Below are 18,103 nucleotides of genomic sequence, written 5' to 3' on the forward strand. Positions count from 1 at the left end.
AAATACTGGATAGGAATAAATATTTTGTGTTAGGTGTGTTTTTATGTGTGGTCAGAGGGCCAAAAGGCCTATCCTGCTGGCTTCAGTGGTGACCAGTTAGGATTAAGATAAAATAGTGTGACAAAGTGTAATGTAGCTGTCAGACAGATCTAAACAAAAAAGACATCCATGGTCTAACCGACTATTGTGTTATGTCTCAGGCTTTTAGCCTGAGTGCAGTATTGCCGCTACCGAGAAATGACCCGAAACACCTCAGGCAGTGTACCACAGCCAGTCCGGTGGGTGGTGTGTGTGACTGTAACACAGGCTGCAGTGTTTACAGTACACTTTTTTATCCCAAATAGTACCCAATGCCCAAACACAAAGAGAGAAAGAAACTTGGCACGTGTTCTCTTTCTGTTTTAGCTCACGTAACTGACATGCTTGAATCTCTGCGGCCCAGTGTGTTTGTGTTTTCTAATCAGCAGTAGACAGATGACAACATCTGGTGCTTGGCTGTAGGAGGACATTTTTAGAGGTAGCTATGTGAGAACCTTTCTCCTCTGCATTGAAGCGATTGTATTTACATGTTCTATCTTGAAGTTGTTGTGTTTTCTGTTTGTAAATGGCGGCTGTAAAGGTCGCTAGTAAATGTACATATACGTTTCATGGGCTTTCAGACTGGAGGAAATATACTTTAATCACCTCCGTTGGGTCCAAAATAGACTTCATTGCTCCGTCTGAGCCAAGGCTCCTCAGCTGATCGTTCCCAGACAGGAGTTTGAGGTCGGAGGTGTTGCAATTCATGCAGCAAAAGTAGCACAAAAACAACACACACACTCATAGAATTGGGCGCATGCAATGAAGAGAAGAGCCATGCAAAATCTTGGTACGGGTCCAAAAAGAAACATACACATGTCTGGCCTGTAAATATGACCTAGACGAGCTCAATGCAAGCTGATGTCCAGACGGCAGACTGTTTGGGGAGAGAGAAAGCACCCAGCGTGGACCCAATGGGAGGCTGGGGCTGGAGAGTGGTCGTAGCTGTGGTCTTAGCATGTAGTAGTAATGTGAACCTGGCAGGCCGTGGATGCAGAGGGAGGCTGCGGGGGTGGCAATGCCCCAGCCAACCCGTGGTTGAGCAGTGGTTTACCAGTCTAGGTCACCTACACTTCCTCTGGCCTCTCTCCCTGGGAGGAAAAACAGTCTAGTCAAAATAATGGTGTCATTTTGGCTTCTTACATTTGAGCAAGGGAGACAAATTTAGCAAGAGAAAAGCAAAGGGAGGGGCCTAGAACAGATTAAGAAACAAGTGAACAAAATATCTGTTATGTATTTTTTTCTCTCTCTCAACTCTTAAATAAGCATTCTTAAATGAGCTCCAGTGCAGCCTGTAAATTCACATGTGTCAGCCTACGCAAGCAATTATAACCGGCCTCCGACTTCCGCTTTTCTCCCTCCCGCCTTAACCCACAGTGCCATCTTAATCTGTTCTCGCTGCTTCACATTTGAGCTTTGACCCGCTTCCTGTCTGTCTGTCTGCCGGCAGGCTGCTGCGCTGTGCAAGTTGATATGACGCGGAAGATAATGTGCGTTTGCGTAATGTGTGTATCTGTGTGTCGGACCCGCTTCCTCAGCCCGCAGACTCTAGACCGGTCTCACATGCCTCTGCGAGTGATTCGAGCCTTAAAGTATTTATCACCCTGCTGCCCTGGCACCTGCTGAGGAGTTGTTCATTCACAAGAAGTCCAGTACAGCTTGATTGCACACATGCCTTTAGCACAGAAGACTGATACCACTCTCATATCTCTCAGTAAACATAGAGCCTGAATACAGCCTGCAGCGAGTTAGTTTAATCTAAAGACGAGAAACAAAGAACACAGTTAGCCTCCCTCTGTGAGAACAAAATCAGCAAAAACATAATTAAAGTTTGGTTCAGACAAAAGGCAAAAAGAACATGCGTCACAAAATGTTTCAGCTCATTTTGATTCAAACAAGGTGTAACTTCCATTATGGAGCTAATTCTAGCTATTCTTTGCTAGGTGCTGATATTTTGTACCTGACTGGAACATAGTTAATTAGCGGTTTCCTCCTGTTTTTCAGTATTTATGCTAAGCTAGTAGCTGAAGCTGTGAGTATAGACGTGAAAGACATGTGAAACTCTGCAAGAAAGCAAATAAGCACATTTACTAAAATGTTGAGCTGTCGTTTTAAGACACCATCTGTCCTGGCTGACAAGGAATCCTTCCCTTCACCGTGTTCTTTTATAGGCAAAGGGTATTTACTCTGAATTTTCGTTGCCCTACACGACACATTTTGGTTGCATAACCAATCTAGAATTAGGAAGTTAATTGCCGGGCTCCAGTTATTTTTTTCTTCTGGTGACTCTAATCTCAACCTGACATCTCAAAACCTCAGACACAGTAAAGATGCTCTTTTTCCTCTCAGACAGCAGATGGCTCGCCATCATTTTCTCAACTGCCCTGGAACCCGAAGGTGTCTGAATGAGGCTACGCTGTGATTACTCTTCAGAGGGAAACCACGCTGGATGACAGCCAACCAGAGGAATGGCAGAGGTGGCTGAGGAATGGCTTTGGAGCACGATCTCTCAAACAAACAATGTAAATTTACAGTCTGATGATGGTTATTTTTTGCATTGGGCTGATTGGGCTTGCTTATTTACACTTATGTTTTTAAAAATATCCACGAAATGGATGATGAATAAAGATTCCTCTGAATAAAAAAGGATTAGAAAATGGAGAAATTAGATCTTGTAACAAGTTATTAATGGTATTTATAAAATATGATATGATGAAATATGTGTGGGTTGCTGTTGCATTGTTGTGAGTCCGGTGACAGTTTGAGAAATCACAACTTTAAAGACATGTGATATGTGAAGAATCAGTCATCACTTAAATTGTGAATGTTTCCTTAAAAGAGAGTGCGCCTTCCCCTTTCTTTTAAGGTCCTCATATTCCTTGGCTAAAAAACGTATCATCAAGTACCATATGTTTCACAATGTTCTAGTTTAAGAAACTTACAATTCCAAAGGTTGGAACTGTAACCTTCTCGTACAGCAAAGTCAGAGACGGAGTTGGTTTTGCCTATTGCAGATTGTGCAAAAGTCAGAATTCAGTTTTATGTAGCCACATTTCTCCTTGAATCAACAAATAAATCCTACAGCTATTGCTTTTATTTTGTTTTTAATGAAACTACCGCTCATAACAATCTGCATGGCCCTTTGTTTGAGGGACAAATTCAGTCCACAGTGTGGGGTAGCTGTGTAGCTCTATGTGTCAGACGGTGGTGAACTTTGGTTAGGCCTGACCTGACTGCGCCTCACAACTGACCCAGCCACAGTCCAAACGGGCTTAGACGGGATCTAAACAATGGGGAGACGTTGGCAGTGAGCCAGAGGGACACAGCATGGCTGAACTCCTGCAGCTGCAGGCAAAAACACAGAGGTAAACTCACAAAGTGCTTCCATTCTGGTTACACTGACCTTTTAACCTCACACTGAAACACAAATCTATGATAAAGTTGTAACTTAACTTAATGTCACACTATGGACAGTTCATCCATCCATCCATCCATCCATCCACAGCCTTGGTCTGTGTGTATAGAGAGTCAGCAGCCTCAGTTTAGCCAGGCAGTGCCTCTAAGTAAACAACTCAGTCACTTTAACAATGCTTAATAGGATATTGTGGTTTCTCCCTAAACTCAAAACAGACCTGCTACTACCCGAAAATAGCAGCGAGAGGAGATCCATGGGACGGTCCCTCATCACCAGTTGCCCAATAACCTGAGTGGCTGGCTCCCCCCTTAATAGATCCCGGAGCCTGACTCCCACTCACTCTGGCCCCTAGTGACGTATGAAGGCACCACTCATCACGAGTCACCACACTGAAGTGGTGAGGCGAGCATCAACAAAAAACAATTCCTCAGCTTTTCACTTGAGGATTGTGGACCAGCCCCTCTAAAAATATCCCCAAGAAAAAGTGAGGGGGAGGTCATGGATTGTGGTTGTGACATTTATTAAGGAATCATCCACTCCCTGCATCTTGTAAAAACAAAGTCTTTTTCAGGGTGGAAAACAAATGGGATGAGTACAATGTGGTGAAATGATGAAGTGATGACCAGCAGAAATACCACTTGCCCTTATAATATCATATTTCTGTCATACCACAGAACATGGAAACAATTGCAGCCTTGGTTTCTGATCTGATTTACTTCTTATTTTATCTATTTTGAACCGCCGCCTACAGTTTAGTGCTCATTTGAAACATGGTTATTTCACAATAACAGTAGCAAAGATTGTTAACATGTGCTCGCTGTTCATCATCCTAGCAGCAGCACCTAAGTGGCAAAATTACCGGAAAGTTACATCTACATGTATACAACCAAACCCCTTAAAACATGCCAAAGTATTCAGCAGCGTAAGCTGTTATACCATTTTCTTCTCTTTTCATCAGTCTAATTTCAGTAATTGAAAACAAACAGCACACAGTAAATCAAGTATCTCCACACATGGTGTATCCAAATTCCAACAGCAGCACTCATTACTCAGCTTCCTCCTGCAGGGCCATTTGTTCCAGTATGTACTCACACACTGGTAACCCGCAGTTTGAGTTCTGTAAATCAGAGAGTACATACATAACAGATTTCCGGAAAGCCATATAGGGTAGAAAATGCCGGAATAGCAAAGGCAAGCGAGCCACATCCTGTGGCTAACAGGAAATGCTGGTTAAATGACAGGTTTCATGAATGAAGGCCTGCCGGCCTTTATATCACACCCTTTATTAAATGGATCCCAAAATTCCTCGATGTATGTGCCTCAGTGAAAATCCATGTGAAAATCTACCTTTGCTCTTTCTGAATTCTTGAATAGCTATCCATCACCACATCTTTGTCCTGTAGAGGATCTTCTCAACGTCTTTCCTGGATAATTCTCTCACTGCACACACCTACTTTATATAAAGTGGATGATGCGCCTGAGGGTGCCATTGAGGTTAAAGTAATGGCTGTTGAATAAGCGGTTCTCTTGACTATTTTGCTTGTTTGTGCGCTTCCTTTACACAGACTTGAGTCAGGATGCAAAATGAATGTGTCTCCAATGGCTTCTTATTGTAAATAGTAATTATTATGCGACTGCTTCATTCAGAAGTTTCTGGTTTGATGAGGATTGCCTGAACATGCAAGTTTACAATTCTCCAACAATAAGTAAGAAAATGAAACTCTTACTCTGTAAAAAAAAAACTCACTGAAGCAATAGTGCCAGACAGACAAGGGCCATTTAACTTGTACCAGACGATGCTAAATACACTCTCCGGTGTCCATGAAAACAGGCGGTTTAGAGTGTGATTTAACCAGGCCTGCACGGTGCACAAGATGGATTTTAGCGTAAACAATTCAATAATGAAAGAGTAATCACTTTCATCTGGTTTTAATCGTGTACAGCATCTATAAAAAGTATTAGGTGGTTTTTAAGGAGACCTTTTAAATTGATTTAAATCAAAAAACGAAGCTCTTGTTTGGTACCATTTTATGAGACATCTTGCCTTTTCCAGAGGGATACCACCAAACCATAAACTGGTTGCCTTTTTAAAACAATGTTGCATAACTTTAATTTCTCTCTCAACCTAGTTTTGAGGTGACTAACTGTTGTTTTCCAGTAGAATACCGTGCCTTTAGGGAATTTTTATTGTCAAGGACAGTCCAAACAACATCAACAATGTTCCTCCAAGGCCATAAATAAAAGTGTCATGCAGCTGTAGGTGTTATAGGCCTACCTCTAGAGGCCGTTTAAGGACACTCTCCTGTTGCTGATCTTGCATTTTGACCTCCTAACGTTGACCTTGTTTTTAAAGCCTTGCAACAAAAAGCACTTTTACAAGGAGAGGTAATACAGAGTACTATGATATCACATTGCAGGCTAGTTTTTTATTATTTTTTTCTTCTTTTTTAGCCTCATCCGTTACAACTGCAGAAATCTATCATTTGTGTTTTGTCTATTTCAGCTGCTGCATAGCAGAAGGCAACAGCATAAGTCCCGTCTGAGGCCTTGGTCAGGTGAGACAGCAGGGTTTCTTTTTCTTTTTGTGCATCTGTCTTTCCGTGGGGGTTATGTGTACATTCACTTTGTGCTTGTACCTGCGTCACATTAAAATGTACATGTACATTACATGCTTGTTACGCTGCAACTGGGCCATCATCCCAAAAAACAGCAGTTCATCACTTGTTCTCGGTTTTCCTGAGCACTCCACCTTCTCCTCACGTTCCAAAAACACATATTTCTGACTCGGTTATATAAATAATATATGCTGGGATAGAAGCCAATCCCCAGAATATAGAATAATTATGAAGTGAGCGTTTAACTGTAATCGCTCTGGTGCCTCACTCGTAACAGGCCTTTTTTTTGCTTTCGTACCCAGCTACACGTACATGCAGACAAACTGTAACAATTACCTTAAATTATATGTGCTTTCCTTTAATCTGCAGTGGCTCCGTGAGTTTATGCATTTTTTTCAGCCCTCGAATTTAACCAATAACAATGGTGAATATCTAAATTTGGATAGAATGCGTCATTCTCGTGTCAGAGGTGAAATGCTTCTTTTAGAAACAGATGTGACACATTGTTTGAGTTCAGACTTCAAATGGTCGATGAGGGAGACCTTGTTATGAAAGACAAACACAGATGTGGACAGGCATACGACAGTGTGTTTGTCTCTACAGAACATAATGAATCCCACTTCAGCGTTTAATAACTATGATGTTTGACCTTTTCATTCAGCATTGTCTAAACTTAACTTTGTAGTTCCATCTACTCATCAGGCGTAACATAGTACAATCATGCCTTATAGCCCAGCCACAAGACGTAATTCTAGTAAGGATATTATCAAAAATATAATTTGTCCATTTAAAACCAGCAAATTTACGTTGTCTTTCCATTTAACTGTTTATTCAAATGCGAGTCAGCTATAAGTAGATCAGTTCCTCTATAATCCACATTGCAAAACTTCTTCAGTTTTTATCTGGTGTGGAATTTGCATTGACTGCACTGAATAATGTGAACCTTTGTAGTAAACTTTGGAGAGACCACAAGAAGTTGGGTAAAAGGAATTTGCTATCAGGTTAACAGGCTGTTCAGTGGCTTGAATGGTTTAGTCAGTGTGTCCACTTTAAACTCATGACACATTGTTGTCATGAGTTTGGTTTCCTTGTATTTCCTGTTTAATTTCGTAACCATTTTCTTGAAGTTAGTTTTACTTACCTGTCTTTCAGCCATCAGCCCATGTATAGTCCTGTCTTTGCCTTTCCTTTGTTTTTATCAGTTTGTCTGTGAATTATTGGTTTTCTTTTGGTTTTTGTATTTTCTTGGTGCTTCTGTTGGATTACCTTTTTACTTGAGACTGTTTTTACCTTGCTTTATCATTGCAGCACTCTTTATTATATAGAAAGTATAGTTTCATTAAAGTTATTTTGTTTTCTGTTCCTGCCTCCTCCTGTGTCTGCATTTAGGTCCTTCATTACTGGCTCCACATTGTTTTAATCGTCCTGGCACACCAGATAGGCATTATCATGTCATACTGCAAAAACCTCTGAAATTAAATGAAGCATCTTGCCACAAGGCTAGCCAGTAGTTGGTCTGTTCTTGTCTTTCTTTGGTCTGAACAGTCATTTCAGGAAGGACACGATGAGGCCGCCGTAAAGTTTCCACTCTCTCCACTACAATTTAAAGAAACGCATTTCATTGCAAGACTATGTTATGCCAATTATTTTAAAGACATTAAAGGGGAATTACTGTTTTTTTACAACCTGGACCTGATTTCTGGCGTAAAATATGATCGTTTACTCACCCATATAACTTTGGTGTCATTTGTAGTCCTTTCGGAAGATATTTAGATCCAGCAGAGCGCCGCGTATATCCATATAGTGGGAGTGACTGGGGCACCGAAATGCAGCCTCTAAACAACGCATTATCTGCCACGAAACTTCCCCATTGAGTCCGGAGTTACCTGTTACTCCCAGTCACTCCCACTATATGGACATACGCGGCGCTCTGCTGGATCTAAATATCTTCTGAAACGACTACAAATGACACCAAAGTTATATGGGTGAGTAAACGATCATATTTTATGCCAGAAATCAGGTCCAGGTTGTAAAAAAACAGTAATTCCTCTTTAAACAAAACTGAGGAAATAAGTCTCTTTGTCAAAGACTGTGATGAACAGAAAATTTGCATTGCAAGGCCCTTCATTACACAAATACAGCGCCAAATCTGCAAACAAGTTTCTAATTTGAGTTTTCTCAAAACAAAAAATATCATCCAGGCCTCAAAAAGCTTTTTAATTTTTTCTTTTTTTTTTTTTTTAAAGAGGGTTGTCATGAACAATATGACGCGCATAAAGGCAGACAGTGACGCATGTCACTGTCATATATTCTACATCTGGCTAATTTTACTTTAATTTATGCATGCCACACACACAACCTCTAGGAGTCCCACCACACAAGTCCAAATGAGACAAGACCTATCATGTCTCCCCTCAATGAGAGCAGACATTGTTGACTCACTGTAGTCTCAAGGCGCTTGGCCTGCGTCCCACCACAGTTATGCACTGTCTGACCAGAGCCTCGGAGCAAGGGTGTGCAGACTCACACACGTTCCATGGATGCATGCAAACATTACACAAACAGACACACATGCGTACAGGTGCGCAGACGCATACATAAACCAACATCACTCTTTCTCAAACTCTGTGGTTTTTGCTCTTTAATCCTCTCATCAATCACAACATGCTCAACAGCAAGAAAACACGTACTTTCCCTTCCTTCAGTTGTACTACTGTGTTACAGACCTGACCGTTGATTACTTCACATATGGGATCTGAGAGGTAGTGTTTACTTTTTTTTTTAGACGTAATTGTCAGACAGCTCATTAAAGACCTTCTAAAACCTACTTGCATTGAAGAAGGCTTGTTTTTTTATATATATTTGTCTGACTCCTCACACCTCTGTTGCGCGGCCACTGGCAAACATTTGCTTTTTGGCCTATCATCTTTCCTCTTTTGCACACTTTGCACACAATGCAGGCTTTCATCTTCAGCAATTAAAGGGCATAATTTATACAGAAGTAATCACGATCTCCTGCAGCTATTTAGTTCTGCATGTCCGAAAGATTCAGTCTCTCTATAAACTGTAACAATGCGAAAGTGACTTAATCTGCAGCTCCACGTGGCGTTATGGAGATTGTAAGATTTTGAGCAGTAAAGTACTACATTGTAGCTGTTTTGGTTTACTCTCATCACCCTAAATGTGAAGTTTCCAACTGTGGCGTGCAACAGTTTTAATTGAAAAACACTAAAATCCACTGCACACCACCTGCACAACACCAGAGGAATGCAAGTGGTGGGTGTGTTGAAGGTACCACATCATTTAGCAGCTTAAAAGCAATATGTTTCCCTCAGGAATTGGTGGAGATCAAAATTGAAACAAAAAGCAGGATGGATATTACATTTGCATTCATCAGGGAGACAAAAAGAAATTACTCCATGTGTCTGATAGTGTTGCTTTCTAACTTCTCCGTAAACACCTGGAATGAAATGAATGGTGAAACCAGTATTTTTGAGCCTCCGGGGTTATTGGGTCCTTGTGACAGTGCCTGACCTTCAGCCTAGCCTCGCCCACACCTGTGACCAACAAACACACACTCCCCAGAGAGACAAAAGCAACCCACGTGTGCCGATGTGCATCCATACATACGTAGCTGCCCGCAGTCAGACAGATAGGGAAACACATAACCGTCGTCTCACCACAAACACACACGCAGACAAAACCGACACACCCCACCATTCATTGTCTTGGCGCTGTTTACTCATGACCATCACTGCTCTGCAGCACTCAACCTCATCATTCCACAGATTCCTGCCTCCCAACTCTTTTATGTGTTTTTCAGAACAAGTTTTTTTTTTTTCTCATCAAAAGCAAATGATAGGCTCGGATCATCAGCATTTTTTATTTTATTTCACTTAGAAAGGGAAAATCAAAGTTGCATATCAACTGAAACTAAAACATTCATGAATGCTGGGACCAACTGGAGCTTACAGTGTGCAACGCAGCTGATTTTTATCTGTGCAACACTGCCATCTGTAGACCATCAACACCTCTGACTGCTCCACAAACTCCAACCCTCTCTTTCTTGAATTGTTCAGCCTTACATAACAAACATAAACAAAGAAACACTCATGATTTGTTTGACACTGAAAAGCAGAGAGTGCAGGCCAAAAGGTAATTTTCTCTATTTACTTTATTGCCTTAACTGCTTGTTTTCGTCCAACAGGCCAAAGATATGTCAAAGCCAGGTGAACTCTGTAAACCCAAAATTGCCTGTTAAGGGTTGTTTATGTTATGTTATAATCTTTTGTCAGACAATTGACTTTTCTGGGATGCTGAACCTGTACAGCGGTAAGCAGCTTTACAGACTCGATGGATGATTATAGCTTCTGATTTGTGTAGTGCACATTAAGAAAAACAGTGAGCTAAAAGTAACTTTCCGTTTAAAGTGTATCTTAGTTAGTTGCTGTCTCAGTTTTCTTTATCCTTGAAAAACAAATACAATCATTCTTCTTGCAACACAGAATTTCCTGGACCTTCATGATGAATATTTTAGCCCAACTGATACATTACTACTTAGACTAATATTGCAAAGCCCAAGTTATGAGCTATAATCTTTTTAAGGTGAACAATACTTTATTGAAATCCATGGACAAACCCTGAAGACGATCAAAATGTGTTCTCTGAAAAATATGTTTAACATTCTTGACTAAAATTATCTAATTTTTATAATATAAATTTGTTTAGAATGGACATTTCATGTGCCCAAGCACATTAGAGTGAATTATCGGGTTAATAAAATTATTAGAAAACAGCATGCATCCTATATTTTGACATGCATACAAAAAAAAAAAACTCACTTGCATGAATTTGCAAAAATATGGCCAACACATAATTTTAAGAGGAGGAGAGAATGTTTTTCAGCAACACAAAATAACAGACAAATCAGTCATGCCAGTTTGAGAAGAAAATATACAAACATACTTAACATAAGGTAATGACAATAGTAAACTAAAGAAAACGAAAAGAAATAGGTGACAATTAATAACATGTGTCACGACCTGGCTTGTAAGTCATGACAAAAGACAAGGAAACGCGGTAAAACATAAAGGTGAACTCATTTATTTAAACAAACCAGCAGAACCTATAAGAATTATGAGGTTTGAGGGTGAGTATCAGTGTGTCTGTTGATGAGTGCATGATAGTGTATGTACATTGTTGAGGGGTGTTAAAACAAAACAAACAGGCCAAAGCCAACACAACCAAAACCCATGTTGGAGTCCAGGTGGAAGATGAGAGAGAGAGAGAGAGAGAGAGTGAGGATTGTGACTGCAATCGACAAACCTAAATTTTGTAATCAATAAAGTTGTTGCTTATACATGTTACTCATCATTTCCCTTTCTCCAACTTTGTTTGCAATACAAAATCAAATACTTTATTTAACTTACAAATGAAGAGACAAATTACAAAGCTAAGATAGGATAAGTAATAAATTAAATGGTAAGAAGGGGTCACAGACAAATAATTTAAAGTAGATATTAATTAGTGAAATGCCATTCTTATTTTTTATACAGTATATATTCGATTCAAAAGTATTTATCAGTTTCAATATGAAACAACTCAAAAGATGGTGCTGACTTTGACTATTTATCTTTATCAATATGAAATTATTATAAGAGGTTAATTACATTACATACGTTTTTATTTTTACATTCCAGTTAAATGATGACATTTTTCCTGCGCTCCATGGGCTGTTTTATGATGTAACTGCAAAGTATGTAATTTTTAAAGTCTAAAAGTAACAGAATGAACAAAAAAGACGAATTATACTTTTTTGCAAAAGAGTTTTGCAAAAAGTGTATTTGTTGTCAAATAAGTTTTGAATTTTGAGCTAAAGAAGTTTACAGTAGGAGAGGAGCAGGAGGAGGGGCAATGTTTTTCAACGTGATTGCGTCATATATGTGCGCCACGTCTACCATCTGACGTTCAATGTCAGCTGGCACACATTTTTCTACGTTTCTTAGATAATACAGACAGTTTAACCTTTAACAAACAATACCATGCAGCGAACCGCACACAGAGCTTTTTCTGCGTGGCCTCATGTTATCGGCCCAGCGACGGTCCGGCGGTGTTTAAAATGCAGAGGTAAGCAGAAGGTTTGACAGCTGAGAGCTACAATGCTAAAATGCTAAAAACACTTGTGTAACCTGCTATGGATGTAACGTTAACAAAACGCGTAGATATCAGGCTAGAATAAGTATAAATCTTTTCCTGTTGTCATCGTTATTATTGTAAATAGGTTATGAGTCTGGGTGGGCTTATTAGATATCTCATAGTTTAGTTTTGGTAATGTTATGTCACAAATTCCTCTGACGTTCGTCTAGGATCTAAGAATCGACTAGCCTTAAAATGTACACATAAAATATTTATTTTAAACGTTTTTGCTCCCAGTGGAGGACAGAAGTTAAGTTTTAAACAATTTTGTGTTCATCAGTCCCCCTGCAGCACAGCTCTCGAGCTTACAGTGTGGTGCCGCCCCCACGCGACAGCGAGGAGAAGGAGATGCTGCACCGAATCCTGCGCGTGGACCATGCGGGCGAATATGGAGCCAACCGCATCTACGCCGGCCAGATGGCGGTGTTGGGTCGATCTAGGACCGGACCTCTCATCCAGGTATGAAGGACACACGGCTTAGAACACTGTCTCCGTGATCAATAATGTCAAACACGTTATTTAACCTGCACAATTTGCAATGATGTGTCTGTGCGGAAACGTTTTGTAATGGTTAAATAATCAGAAATTGTGGATGGTTGTGAATGCCCTTTCTACTTGGGCTGAACGATTTCTTAATAACATCCAATTGCAATTTTTCTAACAGCTATTTTGATTTAATTTGCCATATATTCAACCACACACGACACCATCAACATACATCGATCAGCTATAACATTATGGCTGAAGTCACTGATCAAGTAAATAAAACTGTGATTATCAATGTATTAGGCAGCAATGAACATTTTGTCCTCAAAGTTAGAAGTGTTAGAAAGGAAAATTTGGACAACATGATTTCAGCGACTTTGACAAGGACCAAATTGTGATGGTTAGATGACTGCAGCTCTGAGACTGCAGCAACCCCTGTGGGGTCAGAAAACACAGTGCATCGGTTGTTTTGTATGGTGCTGCGTACCTGCAGAACAGTCAGGGTGCTCATGCTCTCCATACACCCCCTTGCTGTTGCCATGGGGGGCAATAATGTTTTAAGTTACATCACCATAAATCCTAGGGACTAGGTTTCCCAGAACATTACAGCATAATGAGAACAATAATGTTATTTACTTCACCAGGTGGTGGTTTTAATTGTGTGGATGATCGGTGCATTAACTGCTCTGTGATCCAATATTAATAAAATAATTATACTGTTTTTTTGCAGAGCTGTTTGTGTACATGTATGTTCAACTGCATAATGTTTGACATTCCACGCATGTGTATGTTTTTTTTTTTTTCTTTTCTTTAGGAAATGTGGGATCAAGAAAAGAAACACCTCAAGAAATTCAATGAAATTCTGGCGGAGAATAGAGTTCGGCCCACAGCACTGTTACCTCTTTGGAACATTGCTGGGTTTGTATTAGGTTGGTGCAGCTCTTTTTGAAGTCATGTTATATTTCGCATGCATTAAATATCTTTCAGGAAGGAAAGAGAACAAGGATTTCTGACACTTAAATCTTTAGTGTAAGTATTAAGTTGCAAAATGCAGTTGGGAATTGTAACAGTGCATGTAACACTCCTGTAGGGGCATCCTCTGCACTGCTGGGAAAAGAGGGGGCCATGGCCTGCACTGTGGCCGTGGAGGAGAGTATCTCGGAGCACTACAACAGCCAGATAAGAGCTCTGATGGAGAGGGACCCAGATAGATACACCGAACTGTTACAAGTGAGTGAGCCACTCTTACCACTGTCCAGTGTTCAACCTCTGTGCACGAAATCCCCCATGGTTCATGACCCCTCATGATTTCTGCACCTAACAGGAGCCAGTATGAAACAAAGTGGAGCTTATTGCACACACGTATACAAATAAACACACACATGCACATTCACATCACGGTTTAACTGTCAAGCATAGCTGCAAGTATGACCTGTAGATGGACATTTCACTCAATAGAAGCAGCAAGGTAGCCCAACAAGCCTCTCCTAATACATTTATTTTTCTTAGCTAATTTCTAACGCTAATTCCATCTGCTACTCTTGCATGGGGTCTGTTTAAAAAATACCGATTTGCATTTCTGACTTCTGTCAGTAAATATCCAGCCTTGTCCAAATATTGCACTTCAGTGAGCAGCCCAATCTATCCAGTTAAACGTGAAACCTCACGAGATGGATTCTTGGTGATCCTATGAATCTCGTAAGGATGCAGCTGTCTCACAAGTTAACAGACAAGCCCACCATGCTCATGATTTGTTCACTTTCCAGTACGTTGACTTTAAACGGTTAACATTTTTAAGGGTGTATATTTTCCATTTAGGTTGTTCAGTTTTTTTTTTAGTATAACTTATACCTCCCAGGTAAAGACATTTAGTTTTCATACAGTTATATCACTAAAATGCTACTGGACTGTCAGTGGGTTGCATGTCACTGTTTATATATTTTCTACTTTGGACACTTTCCACAAGAAACAGTAGATAAAAAAGCACATCACATACATTCCTCATGAAATAGATGTGACAATTTGTCCTGGCCAGTGAGACTGTTATATACATGTTAAAGCTCAAAAGGGACTTCACATCTGGATATTTCTGACCATGCTGCATTCAACTTTGGGCTTCATGACAGATTTATTTGAAGTTACTGTGAATTGAATATTGGAACACCATCTATAGATGAGACATATATAATAGACAAAAGTTATAATTCAAAATTGATGTTTTAAAGCACAGTACTAATGCAGTGAATTCTTAAAAAAAATAAGTAAATATCATTTGCTAATTTAATTTTGGGGTATATGTTAATAGGTGATAAAGGAATTTAGAGATGATGAGATGGACCACCATGATACAGGACTGGAGCATGATGCAGAATCAGTAAGTGTATTTTACAGTAATTCTATACTGTGCTAAACAGGCTGTAGCGTAACGGCCCGGATTAATACCTTACGACAGTCAAAATGTGTTTTGTTTTTGTTTTTAGTGTTGATTTTTGTTATTTTGTTTTACTGCGTGTTGACTTTCATCCATAATCCACTCTGAATTTATTAAAAAACGTCAAGCTACATGAAATGATACAATAATCTGAATTAATTCATCGGTTTTGAAGTGTTTTATTAAAAGATGTAGATTACTGTAACCTAAGTGTGTTTATGTTCTGTTTCAGGTACCTGGATACTGGCTACTAAAAAACGCAATACAGCTAGGCTGCAAAGCCGCAATATACGTTTCTCAACGTGTCTAAGGCTCAACGTTAAAAAAATGAAATCATCATGATAATTTAACTCATTTTTTGTAAATTTGACTTCAAATTCAGCTCCTTTGTAAATCCGTCACTTTGTGGTGCCGCAAATTGTTGTGCACACAAACACCATTGTCTAAATTGACATCATTTTGTCTGCTTTGTATAGTGTATATAATAGATGCACTCCGTTACATAGGTGGTGGTGACCCTTCCAGAAATAAATGGCTAACATCTATGCTGTTTGTTGTGAATGGAAATGTTTTATTGATCTCTGCTGCTGCTGGTCAAAACTTGGTTTAATTCTCATTTTTCAGTTAAGACAATTAGTGAGTTTGTGGATTATATACTTCAATCACATAACCTAGTTTCTTCATTATTTATGTGTCTGCAGGCTCTTATACACAGAGGAACATATTGATACTAGCATACTCACCCCATCATACCCTTCAACAAACTCTCCTGTTTCACATGTAATAGTTCATATATCAAGCTGAGCAATGACTTGTCATCCTGACCTAACGGCTAAGCGCCCTCACACAGCTGTTCTTGGTACATGAGGTCACTGAGCAAGAGGGTTTGACAAAATGCTAGTGCAGGGGCCCCTAATCTATTAGGCCTTTCATCAGCTCGAACAGGTCGAACAAAATGTTCATTCCCTTCTTAGTCAATACCACTATGTCCTCACTGTACATTGAGTACTGACCCAAAGCCCTTATACCCTCTACGCAGCCTTTTAAAGGTATGATGCAGTAATCTACAGCCCGTTGCGAGGGCTGAAAGGACTTGAGTGAAATCTTTTGATTTGTCTCTCGGCTCTAGCTGAGCCTAATGACATTTACTAAATGGAAAACATCATCTTATACATAGTGTGCAGGTGGATGAAAATGAATGGAAAGTGGTTAGAGCCTTTGTAAGTTGTTTGTCCACCACTTGTTGCCAGAGTAACTCCAATCCACAAATCTTTGGATCTCCAGTTAAAAGAGAATCTCTAATTTGGTGTCTAGATGGTGGTGGACATTATTGTCTAGCACATACTTGGTGTAAATCATTAACTGAAGTGTTGAAATGAATGGTTTTGTGTACTATTTCAACAACTACTGACTGGTCTTCCATCAGATTTGGTACTCAAATTACCTGTAATCACTTTGGTAACTTCTCATCTAGCACCATCATCAAGTAAACCTTAAATTTGTCTAATGCTACTTTTTGCCCAACATGAAACCATTTAATGTTCCTCTTTATTCATGAAACGTTATCACTGTGCTGTACATCAGTGGCTGTACTCTGTCTCTGAGAGATGAGCTCTTACCCAAGTTTCAGATCTATTTTTCTTAGAGTGAAGTCAGAGGAGTTATTTTAGCTGGGTTGGGTTTGCATATCAGACCTGACCTCAAAGGTTAATGTGCCGTATGGCCTCTGTTCCTTAAAAATAGGATCTTCTGTACTAAAAGCTGAAGCTAAACAACCTGGTCCCTGCCATGTTTGTTATGACGGTCTACATTATGGGCCTATTTTTAGTGTGTCCCGATGGGGGTAAAATGGTGATCAGCTGATCGTAAAGATTAGTTCAGTTCTACGAGTTACACAACTCTTAATCTATTTCTACAAAAGATTAGTCTGTTATATCAGCTGTATACTGACTGGTTGGTTATGTTGGTTTAAGTTTTGATGTGACAAGGACTAAAAGGCACAAAGCTCGTTTTTATAGTCATGTAACATCACCCATTATACATTAGCAACATGAGACAGCGGGCAGCTTTGCAAATCAAAGGTAGATCATCATACATTGTCTGAGCCCAGATTCATAGTGCTGACAGTTTTATAGTGACGTGTAAGTGTTTAAATAAAGCAACAAATGTACAGCTCCATCGGTAACACCATGTTGGGTGATGAAATTATTGGTAAATAAAAACAGGAGTGATGACTCAGTCACAGCGCCGGTGTTCAAAACCTCAGACACTACATCTAAATTAGCTGCTATGACCCTGGATATAGCATCGTAATGCCTCCATTAAATACACTTTCAGTATATCACAGAGGTCCATTCTGTATGAGTCAGGAGTTCATGTGGATTGTTTAGGTTCTTTTCTCAGAATCACTTCCAAAGGAATCTGCTGAAACACTGACTGAGAACCTGGCAAGAGGAATTCGAAGACAGCAATAAAACTTAACTAAACCGACTGTCTTGCTATCCGTGAACAATTGCGGTCGTAAATTTTGAGCAGTACGAATAATACAAATCCCCATAAGTCATAAAGTCTTTCGGATACAGATTGTATTGCTTCTTGGCTTTGACATGTGCGGCCTGTCGGTCGTCAGGCCTTTCTGCGGTTTTTATTTACTAATGCGTAAGAGCCATTTGTAGAACTGAAGCAGCAGGGAAGTGAGTTGATAGAATTTCATTTTAGGATCTCTGCAGACTAGTTTGATCCAAAATATTTGTGTTTCCTTTAAGTTGTTGTGAATTCATTAATGTAAGAGGAGTTTATGTGAGAGTACATTTAAAATGAGGAAATATGCAGTTGTCCTTTAAACAACTATCTCCCATGTGTGTGATTATTTAAGACAGTTGT

The 18,103-nt window shown here is 39.7% G+C and overlaps 1 protein-coding gene across 1 annotated transcript; it reads left to right on the top strand.

The window, feature by feature from the left end:
* The first annotated feature begins 12,064 nt into the window (after positions 1 to 12,064).
* Positions 12,065 to 15,765, top strand: coq7 (coenzyme Q7 homolog, ubiquinone (yeast)). The gene is made up of 6 exons (XM_084572227.1): positions 12,065 to 12,234; positions 12,584 to 12,762; positions 13,604 to 13,718; positions 13,880 to 14,019; positions 15,095 to 15,163; positions 15,453 to 15,765. Exons 1-6 carry the CDS (start codon positions 12,150 to 12,152, stop codon positions 15,528 to 15,530), a joined length of 666 nt encoding a protein of 221 aa, XP_084428353.1. The 5' UTR covers positions 12,065 to 12,149; the 3' UTR covers positions 15,531 to 15,765.
* The last annotated feature ends 2,338 nt before the right edge of the window (positions 15,766 to 18,103 follow it).

This window comes from Chelon labrosus (assembly GCF_963514085.1).
Source record: "Chelon labrosus genome assembly, chromosome: 2".
Classification (NCBI taxonomy): Eukaryota; Metazoa; Chordata; class Actinopteri; order Mugiliformes; family Mugilidae; genus Chelon; species Chelon labrosus.